This window comes from Pyxicephalus adspersus, chromosome 3 (assembly GCF_032062135.1).
Source record: "Pyxicephalus adspersus chromosome 3, UCB_Pads_2.0, whole genome shotgun sequence".
Classification (NCBI taxonomy): Eukaryota; Metazoa; Chordata; class Amphibia; order Anura; family Pyxicephalidae; genus Pyxicephalus; species Pyxicephalus adspersus.
The window spans coordinates 12,798,100-12,812,865 of record NC_092860.1 but is presented as its reverse complement, the minus strand read 5'-3'; the positions used below and the strand labels follow the sequence as shown (position 1 = coordinate 12,812,865).

The 14,766-nt window shown below is 40.0% G+C and overlaps 1 protein-coding gene across 1 annotated transcript in view; it reads right to left on the bottom strand.

Moving 5' to 3' along the window:
- ACSS2 (acyl-CoA synthetase short chain family member 2) overlaps positions 1-14,556 on the bottom strand; it is a 33,778-nt gene extending 19,222 nt beyond the window's left edge. The window contains exons 1-2 of the mRNA XM_072403197.1: positions 13,550-14,556; positions 5,989-6,184 (exon numbers count right to left, since the gene is read on the bottom strand). Coding sequence (XP_072259298.1) covers positions 5,989-6,184; positions 13,550-13,661 — 308 coding nt within the window. The 5' untranslated portion in view covers positions 13,662-14,556. The remainder of the gene's footprint in view (positions 1-5,988; positions 6,185-13,549) is intronic.
- Between the last annotated feature and the right edge of the window lie 210 nt (positions 14,557-14,766).

Here is a 14,766-nt window from a genome sequence, read left to right as displayed (position 1 = left end):
GTAGGGAGCCCTGACCTGTAAGGTAAAGGGGGAAAGAGATTGACCTGTAAAGTAAAAGCAGAAAAGGCGAGTGTGTCTATGACACGTAAAGTAAATATGTGGAGCCCTGACCAGGTTTAAGTGGGTTTTGAATCTTATAAACCTGAATAGAAATGCAAAAAATCCCCTTTAACACAGCCCTATAGCTTCCCCGTGTAGTAGTTTAGGATTTCAGCACGGTGTACAAACAAAAATTAAATTTATCCATTACATAAATTCCTTCATTCATCTGACTTAACAGCCGTCAGTACAGCAATCCATTCAGTGATCGCCGTCACCATGGCAGCAGCTGGGCCTGTCACTCTCAGTCATCTGTGTACTGTACACATACGTGTGTTGTTCCTGGCGGTAGAATTATTACATGTATGAAGGTCATATTGCACTGACTGAGGAGGACAAGGTTACACTTGCTGCACAGGCAAACAATAAATGTTGTTATGTAAACAGTACCAAATCACTGGGCCACATACACAGAGGTGTGTCATTGTGTGTAGGTCTGGGTGTACAGGGAAAACCAGGGGCAGGTTCGGCCCTGGAGCAAGAGAGTTCACAAGGCCACCATGAATAATAAAGGAAATCTGCTGCTGGCACCGTGAATTTTGCCACATATGCAACCATGCATGGCTTATTTACACAATATGGCAGGCTTGCATGCAAAAGTGACCCCTTAACCCACCACCACAGGGTTCTGGCAGCCACAATGCCCGTCTTCCCTCCTATCTTTATTAGCCAGGTCCGGATAATGCGACTCTTTTGCATGCACACGAGTGCTAGTTTATGACACAACTGCACATGTGGACTGTACAGAGATGAAGAACACTGAGAAATTAAAAATTTCTAACTAATCTACATTCAAATATGCGGCAGCAATCTGCACCTTACTGACAGGAAGCTGACAGTACTCTCCCGATGTGAAGTGTACAAGGTTACACCTTGCTAGCCAGCGTGTCGTACGAACCATCTTAGCATGCCAGCTTAGCGTGCCAGCTAACCGTGCTGCATACTGATACGTATGAGCGCTTATCTATGACTGGAGGGCTCTTGAGCTGTCAAAAATACATTGTATAAATGGTTGCGATTTTAACACTTGACGCACAACTTTAGGAAAGAAAGATCAATAATGCTTGACAGATTCTGACCGTCCATTTAGTGTAATGGCTCTTGCCGTGAAAATTAATGTACAGGGATGGAGGGGGAGAATTTTACAACTGGCTTTTCTAATTAAAGCCTACTTTATTTGCTTGTTAGGACTACCTATGGGCACTTTAACATGACAAGTGTCAAAAAAAAAATAAGGGGCTTAAGTTGCAGAAAGGAGAATTTGCAAGCTCAACTTTTTATATTCAAGATAATGTGTACAACATGAAATTTTGCATCATGATAAAAGAAAACATTATGTTTTATTACAAAAGTTTGTTTGTTTTTTGTTGCTCCTCTGTGCTTCCAATCTGCCGGGGATCATGAATTGGATACAAAATATTGGAATATGGTCTAAATGATTTCTTACAGTAAATGTAAAAAATAAAAAAATTTGCAGTTGTACCCAGAACAGGAGAAACCTTTAATGGGGACACCTGTTCTAGTGGCAACTAACAGGAGAATTTCTTTCATTTTGTATTTTCTTTCACTTACTGTAGCAATTAATAGAAGAGCAAAGGGAAATACCCTCATTAGAACAATAAATTGAAAAGGGTTTTCAATGTTTCTTTTATTCTGCCGAATAAGCGGCAAAAAGCTCTTAATGGCAACATCCATCAGGTTAAAAAATCTGCCCCACATCCATTCCCCTCCACCACATAGAAGTCTGGCCAAGGCATAACTGTACCTGTTTATTATGTACTCCGCTTTCCCAGGGTGCTCAGAATAAATCCCAAACTGCCTTAAAGTTATTGGAAAAAATTGGAGCTGGTGGCAAGACCCATCCATTCCATCCCATGATTAGGAATTCAGTCTGCAGCATAAGTATGAATAATCGTGTTGTCAGGGCATTGATATGGAGAGGATGGAACCTTTCCGATTTGTATTGCCTCAGCTGCGCTTGGCCGATAAAGCATATTATGTGCAAGGACAATTTACCACTTAAAACCAAGCTTCATTTTAAAACAGAACAAGGACAGCTTCTGTTTACCAGCCTTGGTTTAATAGGCACTTGAGGTCCTACAAGACCCCGCAGTCACTTGAGCTGGAATCGACATAGGTGGCAGCTAGGTCTAAGCAATAATAAAGCATTAAAAATCAGCTTTGCAATTGCAAACTTGTGCAGAAGTCAACAGTTCTCCTAATTTGTGCCCTCATCCCTCTTATTTTTAGGGAAGGCCATTATGTGCAAAGATTTCTTCCTGTGTGCCTCACCCTGTAGTGTCAAAGTCCGATCATTTCTTGTGTCATAACAACAATGCACATTTGTGCCCATTATTGAGCAAATTTGGGGCCAATAAACATTTTTCTTGGAGGAAATAGGTGCATTCGTTGCTCAGGGTTCACTATACATATCAGCCAAATGATGGCTACTGTACGGTTCCATAGGACCCTGCAAGGCAACATGGCCCCCCAAAAACTAAGGATTGCATAGATAAATTTGACTGTCTGGATTTTTGTCATGTCATGCTTTACAAGGAGAGGAGGCAGCGAACAGGGTAAGTGGTGAAAGTCATAGTAAAATTACAAGGAAAATAACTTGTATTAAAAAAAATAAAATAGTCCAGTGTCACCAAAGCTGTGCTTACTTTAATCATCCAATTACATGCCAGCAAAACTTCTGTCTTTTTCATTTTACTTTTATGTGATTGGGTATACTTTGCAAAAGTAAATTTTACTTCGTTTAACATAATGATTTTTTTTTCTAAAAGAGCAAATTAGGTTAAGCAAAGCACCTTCAGTTTATTAGAACAGAGACTTTCTGACAAGCATCAGAAAAAAAAATCTTTCCTTGAATAGAAAACAGACAAACCCAGAAAGTTCCAATGCTTATCCTGTCATTTAGTTACTATTATGAATGAAATCTCAGCCTCATTTTGCAAGGCTCATTATATGCTGCACAGCCATTTGTATATAACTTCTAATACAGATCTGTGGCGGAACGTATTGTACCACAATTTCATTACCTTTCATAGATGCCTGCAGACCCGGCTGATTAAATCAAATCCGAACGTCACTGTCTGCCAAATGGATAGCTGGCTGAATTTAACAAGATGATAGATTACAGCAACAGCTGGATCGATCCACTGCCATGATGAATACGCCGTCCCCAGAGAGCACATACAAGTTCTAGTACTGTACTGCATGCAAACCCCTTCACTACCACCAATTACTAACATAGCTCTGGTAAGCATTTTGTTTATATTGACTATAAAGGTGTAATTCAAGAGTTTAAAGGGAGGGTTTATGTGCTGGCAGGGGATCGTGTGTGCCTTACCAGGACCTGTTAAGGCCATCGTACATGTTATTACCTGTATGTGTCAACATGCACAATGTGAATACATACCCTATAGATCAGTGTTTGGCAACCAGGGTTTTGGGGAACCATAGGGTTCTTCCAGAGGTTACCATTAGTTCCTTGAGCAATGACCAATATGTGCCTCCCAGGTCAGTTTAGGTGACACAAATAATCTTTTTTGGCTATCTGTAAGGGTGACATTCTTCTCAATGGTCAGCAATGCAAGAGCCATTCTTCTCACTGATCACAAGACAAATATATTACAAGCTGTGGAAACAGAACCTATAGTAGGGGTTCCCTGAAGACCTGAAAGTATTTTCAAAGGGGTCCCCATGGTATAAAGGTTGAGAAACTGCTAAAGGTCTATCAAAAACTATGTAGCACAATGGATTGTCTGAATGAATAACAACTGATTGGATAGTTTAGTCGGTTCTTGTGTTTTTGGTAAATTTTACCACTACAGTACAACAATTGTGTGGCTATATTATAATACAAATATTGAGCTTTGGATCCAATAACCCCTTTGAAGAGCCTTCTAGACATTTGGTGTTTTCATGTTACAATCCTGGTAAACCTAAAGATTGCGCAAAGATTTTTAAGTTTAGTTGTAAAATATTTGCCAGGATTTTCTGTACTTCGTTATGTACAAATTATAGCTTTTAGGAGTGCTTGACACCATTTTCAGCCATATAAAGTATATCCGGTTCTTAGTCACTTTTCAAATTTTGCACCTGTATACTTATTATAGGGCAGAGCAGTTTTTACGTTTTAGCTATGAACCAATTGAAACAAGTATATGAGTAGTAATAGCTAAAAAGAAACGAGTACATCAGCTCTTCAACTGCAGGGGACCTGTGTGACCTGAATTTAAATAAAGCAAAGTTTTCAGGCAAGCAATGGTGGAACGATATGCATAAAAACGTTGCAAAATTGTATAATATCCCCTAAATGGGATTGAATGAATGAGATGGATAAATGGAATGAATTTTAAATACGTTTTAAAGCTAATGTAAGCACTGCTGTTGGCAGCCAGGGTTTTGCCATAATGTGTTCATGACATATTATAGTAGACTTATCTGCCAAAATGCAAGAACCCCCCCATCCACACTGAGACAGCCAAAATGGGCCTGATTTAATAAAGCTCCCAAAGACTGGTGATCGAGCAAACCTGGAATGAATTTCTTAAAAATAATTTGCTATTTCAAATCTGGACCTAATCCATTCCATTCCAGGTTTGCTGGATCACCCATGATAGGCTTTCTTCTCCAGTCTTGGAGGGCTTTAAACAATCAGGCTCAATGAGTCCCTGCCTCACTAATGCTGCCATCTTTGCCTGGTTTTCCTCCAGGATTGAATCCTATGGCCAAACTCACAAAACTGGATGATATTCTTGTGTATGGGGGTTACTTCCGATCATACCAAGACTATACACTGAGCTGTACGGCATGGCTTGGTGTGCAGAAAGAAGTGCTGACAGGCAGGCAGAACGACCTCTGCCAGATGAGACTTCTTCATGAATAAAGACTGTCTGTCAGCAGTTTTATTTGGCGACTATTTCCTTTAAAGGGAGAAAAGGAGGAAGGAATTAGCTAGAGCTGATGAGGGTTAAGTATGTTTTTTTTTTACTTGTAAGGTTGCTTACATCTGGGCATGATGTGAACTGCCATAGCAGATCTGGTTCTAAAAAAATATAGTTTGCCCAAATGATGTTCTGATTCTCTGAACGTTGACCCGAAATAGGTATACAGTTCAGGTTTTTAGGCTTTTTAGGTTTAGGTTTTTTGCAGGCTAATTTCGGATGTGTGACTGCAACTTCTGAAACCAGAGGATCAGCTTTATATCCAGGCAATTAGAATGTTTTAGCACAAGTTCAGCAATGGCAATTTGTATCATCTTTCAGTGGTAGGTTCGCTCTATGTACAACAAATAACTTTTGTGTACACTGTAACAATAATATTATATATTGATCAGTGTTGTCTGTACACACAAGACTCAGGAAGTTGGATGAAAAACAGCGAGTATTTGTGGATGGAGGATAGGATGCATATACCAGGGTGTACAGTGTACACCCCAGAGTCTCTATCAAAAATTTCCTGGGGCCCATACTAGGTAAACCTTACACCAAATCTAAAATTTGCAGAATTAAAAAAGCCAAGAACTTATTATCAGGACCCAGTACATAGTTTCCCTGTTTTTCCATGGCGGCCCTGTTTATGCCTATGGACTATAAGTGAATGTGCCCAGGGTTAATTATTGGTTAAACTCTTACATATAAATGATATTATCATATAGGTTTTCGTAACCCATCAAGTAATATGTGTAGTGGCTCTTTAAAGATCTCCATGATTACAAAGACCACTAAATGGGAAATATGGCGGCCGCAATTTCTGAACTCTACTACAATAACTAGATCTCTAATTGATCCAATGGCTTCAACACTGTGTCGTAGACCCAGAAATATTCACATAGATTTAAGTCAGCTTTCAACACATGTGAAGAAGGATGAGGCTTACCAGTAGAAGGCCACTTTATCCCCCAGATTCTTCTCCTGCACATTCCTGTCCAGCACATTGTAGCATATGTTAGTCACACCACCCTTCATCCACTCAACAAAAATCTTTCCTTTAGTGATATCAAAGTTGTATCTGAGCAACGGCTGAGAAGGTGCCACCCTCCAGTAGAAAGTGTTTGCTATTTCACCCCAGAATTCTGCAGAAAAAAAAAAAATTTAAATTTCAGGTCAAGGCTGTGCAAAATATACATTTCTTACAAAAGGTTTATATGACCAAAACAGATATTACATTACTTACAGCTGGCATTATATCCCCCACACCTCTCTTGGCCATCTGCAACACATTTTGAGGGTGCCCCCTTTTTCCTATGCCTTATATCCCTTTTATATTTAGGATACTGAATGGAAATAGGACTGTAACTGCTGACTTCTAATGGCAAATACTAGTGCTCGATGTTTCCATAACCAATCACAAAGAACCAGCACCATCAAGTAGGATTATCAAGGGGAGCAAATTATGTGATCACCATATCTAGATGGACCCAGTGTGTGAGAATAAGCAGGAGTTCCAAATATACTTGCTGCTTTATTTTTTATTTAATGTCTGCCAGGAGCCTTTACCACCAACTTCGTTTAAAGAGATCCTGTCAGGTATCTTAGGAAATCTAAATGACAGTCCCCTGTAAAAGGAGAGCCAATATTTTCATCTCTCTGGTGGCTCTACGTACTCTACCTTCCATCTGTTCCATTACTGCAGTCTTCATCTGTGACTGTCCAGAAGTTCCAAATGTCAGTGTCACCTGCTGCTTGCTATAGTTATTTAGCCCCTATGTCACAGGAAGTCCATAGTAATGTAGAGGTTGGAGGAAGGTACCATGGTGTGCAGTAAGGGATACAGAAATCCAACACTCCCGAAAGTGTCAAATGCTAAGGACAATGATTGTGGCTGCTACACTGAAACAAAGTGGAGGTAGTACATATAGACCGCCAGAGATGTAAGTATTATGGCTTTTCTCTTACCGGGAGACAACTCTTGGATTTAGTTTTGTCGACCTAATAAGTTGTTTTTGAGGGCACATGTTCTTATCCGTTGACATACATTTAAAATAAAACAATCAATATGAAAATGGAAAAGGCTGCATTTTTCACAGAGCAATGAACAAGACACCCTGAGTTGTACATGTGCATTGCAGCTCACATGTATTTTTAGGGTGCAATGTGTTACAATGAATTGCACAACACTAGTGATATACTGTGCATTAATGCAGCTCAATGGTGTTAATGAACATGAATGGTGAAAAGCTGATGCTGTCATCTCTATCACTGCCCACCACCTACTAAGTCGCTGGCTAAAAAAATAAAATAAAAAATAAAAAAGTACACAGGTCAGCGGTTACAACACACCATTAGCTGAATGATTGTTCCAGGTCTTGCAAAAACAAGTTAGCAATGGAACCCCGATTTCAACAGGCTACCTTTATTACACCGGTATTTCCTATCTTCTACCCCAAGCTTTATTCTATTGCCCCTCTCCATAATGTAAAACAAAAACCAGAGAGTAGGACTCCTTATAAATAACTATTTCAGGTATCAGAACTGGAGAATTTAAAATAATCCCTCCCACTGCCGGAGACCCCAGAAGTTCCTCTCACTGGCATCTGTTCAAAAACTCAAACGGCACTTCTGAGCGGACTTCCTCTTTAACAGCTAGTGGCTTCAGTGAAGCATTTGCAGCACCCATATCAGCAGCACAAAGGCCAATATTCAGGAACATAAAGTACTGTTCAGATTTACCGGGTATACAGCTTGTAGGACACCTCAAATCTGCCAACCCATTTCTGTAAAAATCAATGCTTTGCCACACAGAGGTTTAAAGATGATGTATGATTGACGTAGGGACAGCATTAGATCTGTGTGGAGTAATTTGTTTTTCTGTAAGATTGGAGAAGAGGTCTGACGTTCCTGTGATGGAGGACATCTCTGACACTGCAGAAAACATCACATACCTAATTATAATTTATTGTTACAGCCTATACACCCACATCTTGCATTGCAGCTATTCTGATAGCAGCCAAAAAATTTATAACAGGCTGGTCCAAGGAACCTTAGTGGGGCAAATCTACAAGAGACCTAAACTGACCACTTAACATGTAATCTGTTTAATACCATCTCTTTCTAGATTGCTAGAAGCAGTGAGCTATGCGAAGACTACCTAAGTAATTATTTCAATCTGAAAACAATTAGTAAGGCCCCTGGAAGTACATACGTGTTGTCATATCTGATTTTAACATGTGAAGCTGGCTGTCGTTCTGCAGAGAGCAATGGATCACACCTGCTACAGAACATTGCCTACTCATGCCTACTCATGCCTACTCATTTAGTAGTTTGCAACTTAGAATGTGCTGAAGGATCATAAATACAGCTAGGGTATTGGTATGTACAAATAGAACCTAAAGGCCATGTTTATACTTTCTGCTAACTTGCATGTGTGCTATGTGCAAGGCCCCCCTAATGATTGTGATGCAGTGTACCGCAATGCACAAATGCAAACTTTCCCCAAGCCCACTTATCTAGCAAGTGTACAAAAATTGGTGACAGATGTTCATAGTAGATCTCATGTTCTCAGATGCTACTTGCACTGCCTGGCATTTGGTTGTCTTTTTAACCCACTGCTTAAACGAATGTATTGGTCAACTACTAGGAAGAAAGGCAACATGACAAAGGTGGCTGCCTATACAAATGGTTACAGCATAGCTTTACAACAGTCTATGTGAACAAGCCACAAATACAAGCCACTTTACAAATGCTGAAACCTTCTGTACACACAGAGTAAAAAGTTTATTCTGTGCGAGTAATAATTTACTTGATATGCAAAAAAAAAAACCATTGTGGAAAAAATGTTTCCTTGCTATATAGTGCATGCTATATGTACAATTATTAGACAGAAGAGCACTGAGCAAAATAAGTAATAGAACGCTAATATCAAAGCATTTTTAGGCTATGCTCAGATTTGGAGTTGCATTAGGCAGCATCATAGCGTTTCACCATTTTGCGAACCCTCACATACCATTGAAATAAATATGAGATATAGAATGTTTTAATTTACCAGTGGTCCGATTGCAGTAGTGGTTGTCATTGCACAGAGAAGATTCATGCGGCATCTCAGGTCTCCTGCCAAGCCATTTTCATAGCCTTGAACAAGGACACTACACAAGTGTTTGCCAAACATTTTTTAAGCAGTGGAAAATACATTTGGGAGGGTGAATGATGTGTTTATGCTCCCTTTAATGTCTTTACATTATAAATACAAACATCAAAAACAGCTTCTATAGCAAATTCCAAGCCCAGCATCCACTTTAGGATACTAGTAACCTCCCAGCAAACTGATTGTCCACATGGCCATAGCCATAGCCAATAAAATTCCAAGTGTACATGGGCTGTCAATCAGCAGAATCTTGCAGAATCTTGCCATTATCACCAGGTACTGCATATTATAATAGCCAGCTAAGTAACCCCTCCCAATCCCACCAGGTGCTCCCAATTACCCCAAGGTGACTGTCTGCCCCCAGCAAGTGGGACTCATTCATCTTCCATCTTTGACCACATGAACACAATATATAACCACAGTGAGTAGTTCATGTTAAGTATGAATTGTTTGATGTGACTTTCACATATCACACACTTTCTGTTCTGCATTTTCATAAGGGGTTTGGAAAATGCTGCCTCTTGTCTCTCTCGCTAAAAAAACCTTTTTAAAATGCTGCATAAAATTCATACCTGTTAAGCAGTTACTGGCAAGCTTCCGAAACTGTTAATTGCCTGGCTCTTGATAAACCTAAAAAATGTATGTCATTACCTGGAACAACATAGAAAGTCGGACATCTCATTCTGCTACATACACTGAATTTTCATCACCCAAAATAAATGTTCATGGTCATCTTGGGTGAAAACGTAGGATCTATACAGCTGACCCTGGCTTGTTTGGTGACCTGTCCTACCACATTGCTAAACTACACACAGGTATGATTGCTGTGGTTTGCAAATGGTGGGGATGCAGCGAGGTGCTTCCAGCCCATCCTCACCATAAAAGCAAACAGCACTGTCTGTACAGAGTACATTCATTCTAATGTCATTGAAAATGTTCACAAATGATTACCAGTGGCTGTAGCTGGTGTGTGTACACAACTTAATTGTGATGAAGCCAGGTGGTCAGCATGGCAGCTAGGTAATTAGCATTTTCAGATACAGAGGCAAAAATTGTCAGCCTTCATGTTTATCTCACGACGGGTTTCCTTTAGGGCTGCATTGGCAGATTTCCATGCTCAATATTTTTTTTGTGCTGTTATTGTCCTCAACTGACCCCACAAAACATGTCCATGAATCAAAAACAGATAATGAATGTCAATACTTTGCACAGGTGTGAATTAGCACCATTCTAAAACAATGGGGTAACCTGCAATGAATGATGTATTGGTATAATGGAGGCTAAATTAACACCACACTTCTGGCTGCAACTGCATTCTAAATTCGTTTTCTTGGCATCTTGTATGTGGTTACTATATTAACAGAAAGTGTCACAAGTGCGGCAAACCAAAATGACACATGAGGATATGATGGTGAATCGAAATGAATGATTGAAGCCTGGCTAATGATTGCTGCCGTTATTTTAAATGGGGTCTGGATGGAGTGAGACTTGGCTGTTTCCTTGCAACAGAACTCCTACTTTTTACTGCAAAGTATTTCAGGTATAAATCCTATATTTTTTAGTGTGGCTGGTTTTACATCCATGAGCTTCAATCCATTTAAAGTGAATCTGAAAGGGTCCATTCACACCTTTCCTTGCTGATGTGTTGCCCTAATGTAGAATGTGCATATTTGAATGTGATGCCAAGGCATCAGAATGGCCCAGAAAAAAACATTTATTTAGAAACCCTGAATCCCACATCTTATGATAATTGGGTTGTGTTCAAATGCATGTGTGTTTCATTAAAAGTAAAGTGAATAGTGCATTGTGGTGACCCATAGGTGTAAACTGACTGTAAGATCCTAACTACGCATGTGCATCACCACACATGCTGAATCGTGTGCACCTGAGTGTAAGCAGCTGCCATCTCTGTGGTGACCTGGAAATTAGCAACTGCCTCTATTTATAAAGCAGTGAATCAGATATTCCCTAAAACATTCCCTGGTGGAGAATCAAGTACTGCCAGTGAAACACACAGACCTGGTAGATTCCCCACCTGGGAATGTCTGATTTCCCTGTTTATAAATAGAGCCCAAGTGAAGTTAGGGAGAGGTTGAGACCGTTAGCAAGAGCTGTATGATAAAGCACAAGAAAACATGAAAAAATGGTTGTTTCATTGCAATCACACAATTCAATTAGTTTTTAGGTATTAAAACAAGTGGTTAGTTATGTTCACTTATGTTATACAAATGCCATGTGAAGTGCAAATTTTGTCATTATATATAGTAGAGTGAATACTTTTTTAAAGTATGCTTTAAAGTATTCACTCTACTATATATAATGACAAAAACTGCTTTTCACATGACATTTGTATAACATAAGAGACATAACTAACTTCACTTGTTTTAATACCTAAAAACTAATTGAATTGTGTGATTGCAGTGAAACACAACGTTTTTGATGAAAACATTTTTTCATGTTTTCTTGTGCTTTATCATACAGCTCTTGCTAACGGTCTCAACCTCTCCCTGAAGAGGCCAATCGGTGAAACACGTGTTGGGTTGGGTTTTGAACTGTGTTTTTTTTTTGCTTAATTACCGTATAAGTTCTGTCTAGGTAGAGGGTCGGCAATCCCATGATGTTAATGGGACAGACCCAAACCACTGTATTGTATTCCTAGTTATGCTGGAAATTCATTTTTGACTTGAAACAAAAATATATTTGATTTCATTCTGCCGCAATGTTAAACCCCTGTCTTTTCTGCCCTTTTTCTAATTTTTATGCTATTTACCACTATAAATTGGCTGCAAGTGAATGGTAAGCTGCATGTAACTGCACAGGGTCTGTCACTTAGACAATTTCACCATAATGCAGTACACTGCAATCTTCAAAACTAATGCTGTGTCAATGCACCTCAATGGATAGAAAAACAGGTCCAAAACAACACACAGTGTATACATCTGTATGTTGCAGCACACAATACATGTGCCTAAAGGTACAATTAACTTTGCAGTGAACCACACATGTAAAGTGCATTACCAGGGGCTTTAGGCAGCATTGGCAAATGTTAAAAAAAAAAAGCTATTTGACTTGTGCCCTATGACATCAGCTGTTGTGTGCAATAAATAAAAAAATCGACAGGCTGCAATCTGTGCAGCATGACCAATGTACTCCAGTGCTGCAGCTCATATTTAAATATATACCTGCTGTTCCATCAGCACCCTAGTTGTCATATTACAAACTGTAGGATAAAACTACTTGAATTTTGTTCCCGAGTTGAGGGTGACGTTATTGCTGCCTCCTGGGTACTGGAAATTCCCACAACACTGGGACCTGATGCAAGTCATTTTATTTTGTGATTTGCAAACTATTGCAGCATAATGCCAGCAGAACCACAAACCTTTCACTGGTTTTACCAATGAATTGCAACACACAACAGCATGTTATGGGTGCGGTGTGCCATGGTGTTCCCCTATTGCATCTTGAAAGAAGTTAAGGACAAGCAATTCTTTTCTGCATCCATATTGCAAGGACGATTTGAAAAGTACCAATGACTGCAGAAAAAAATCAAACCTCACCAACAGGTAAAAGTGTGGAAAGATCAATTTCCAACTTTGTTTTTGGAAATCAGTGGATGCATTCATTCTATTTGATATCCTCATCTGCATTCATTCATATTATAGGTATGCGCTTTCTTGTGCGTTATACTGCAATGTATTATTATTATTATTATTATTATTATTATTATTAATATTAAACAGGATTTATATAGCACCAACATTTTACGCAGCACTGTACAATAAATAGAGGTTGCAAATGGCAGACGAATACAGAGAGTGACACACGAGGAGGAGAGGACCCTGCCCCGAAGAGCTTACAATCTAGGAGGCCAGCTGAAGTGCCTTTCGTTGTGATGTGGCCTCCTATCATTACGTTAAGTGGGGCAGCAAACTAAAACGGACAGAAATAGGTGCAGCAATGCATTGTAACAATTTGTTGCACTGCATCTTGTTCTTGCATTTCACACATAATGTAGACGCAATGTACCGCACATAGTGTGAATAAATTCAAAGTGAATGTGTCTGTCAGTCACGAGTGGGGACACGGGACAACATGTGACCACAGACGTGTCAGATGTCCCTATTATCTAAGCAATATCAGATTGAGGAGTGTGACACCAGGGTTGGAGCTTCTGCCATCCACAGATCTACACACCCATCAAATAGAAATGTGCAGGAATGCAACCTGGATATATCAATGGCAACCACAACTGCTGCATTCATTCATTATAAGTCGCTAAAGATTTATAACGCATGAGAGTTTTCGTAAATCACAAACAAATCAACACTAAATTGTTATTTTTAGGTTTTCTACTCACCATTGGGATCCCGCACTGATCTCTCATACATCTCCTGATACCTCTCCAACGATGGGATGTGAGCTGCAGCAGAGACCTCGGGGGGTGGAGGAAAGACCTGGGGTGCAGACATGACGACACCACGCTGACAACAACAAGGTAAGAAACCCTAAAATGGACTATCTGTCTCACAGGGTAATTGAGATGGGGACAAAAATTGCAAAAAAAAAGAAAAGAAAATGCATGCAAAAAATGCAACCGAAAACAAAAATCAGGTGCTGAAAAAAATTTGCAACAGATAAAAATGAGTGCCACAGAAATGCAACAGAGAAAAACAAATGTTATCAAACAGAAAACTGGTTCAACTGAGAAACATGGGTGCTGCAGAAATGCAACAAATAAAAATTGTATCTTTGAAAAATGCAACAAAAAATACTTTAAAGATACCACAGAAAAAATAAACACTATAGTAATGCAACAGGGAAACGAATGCTGTCTAAATGCAACAGGAAAATATTCCTGTATTGTAGTCTGTGGGAGAAAAGAGTTGCAACAATTGTATCTCTTGTCAAGTCTGTAATACCAAGTGCTGAGAACGGTCAGTGCAGTCACATCAGTGTAAGCACCCCTAGATCTGCTGAGATTATAGTCAGTTCGATCTCCAGTGTAAAGTGTTCAGATCGTCTGCAGAACACAAAGCAGAAAAGTTTATCAGAGAATATGGTGCATGCTGGAAGCGTGCAATCCTCTGCTGTGCAGCGATCAGGAAGAAATCAACAGGTCGGCGAGCAGCTGCAGGGTTGAGGCCGGGTGAGCAGAGATCGGGGACACCCGAGGGGTGACACTGTGTCCTCTCTGTGCACAGCTTCCTCCTGCAGCAGGCTGAGCGCTCAATGGAGGAGGAGGCGATGAGCTGCAAATGCTGCGAGGAGCCTCCTGGCGTCCGGAGGAGCGCACAGCCTGACTGTACCCCGACTGGGTGCGGCTGCCAGGAAATGGGCATACGCCTCGTATTGCATGTGGGTCGGTCGGACGCGTTTGTCCAGTGCCAGCCTGCTGAAATGTGTTGTCACACTGACCAGCACCAGAAGGTGGATTAATACTGAGCAAGGTGCTGAAACAAAGCATGCAGACAGGGAGTGATGGTACCTGATGGATGAGATCCTATAATGTGGGCTCCATCTCTTCAATAATGAGATCTCCATCCACAAGTCTATTCTAGTAATAAAGGCACACTT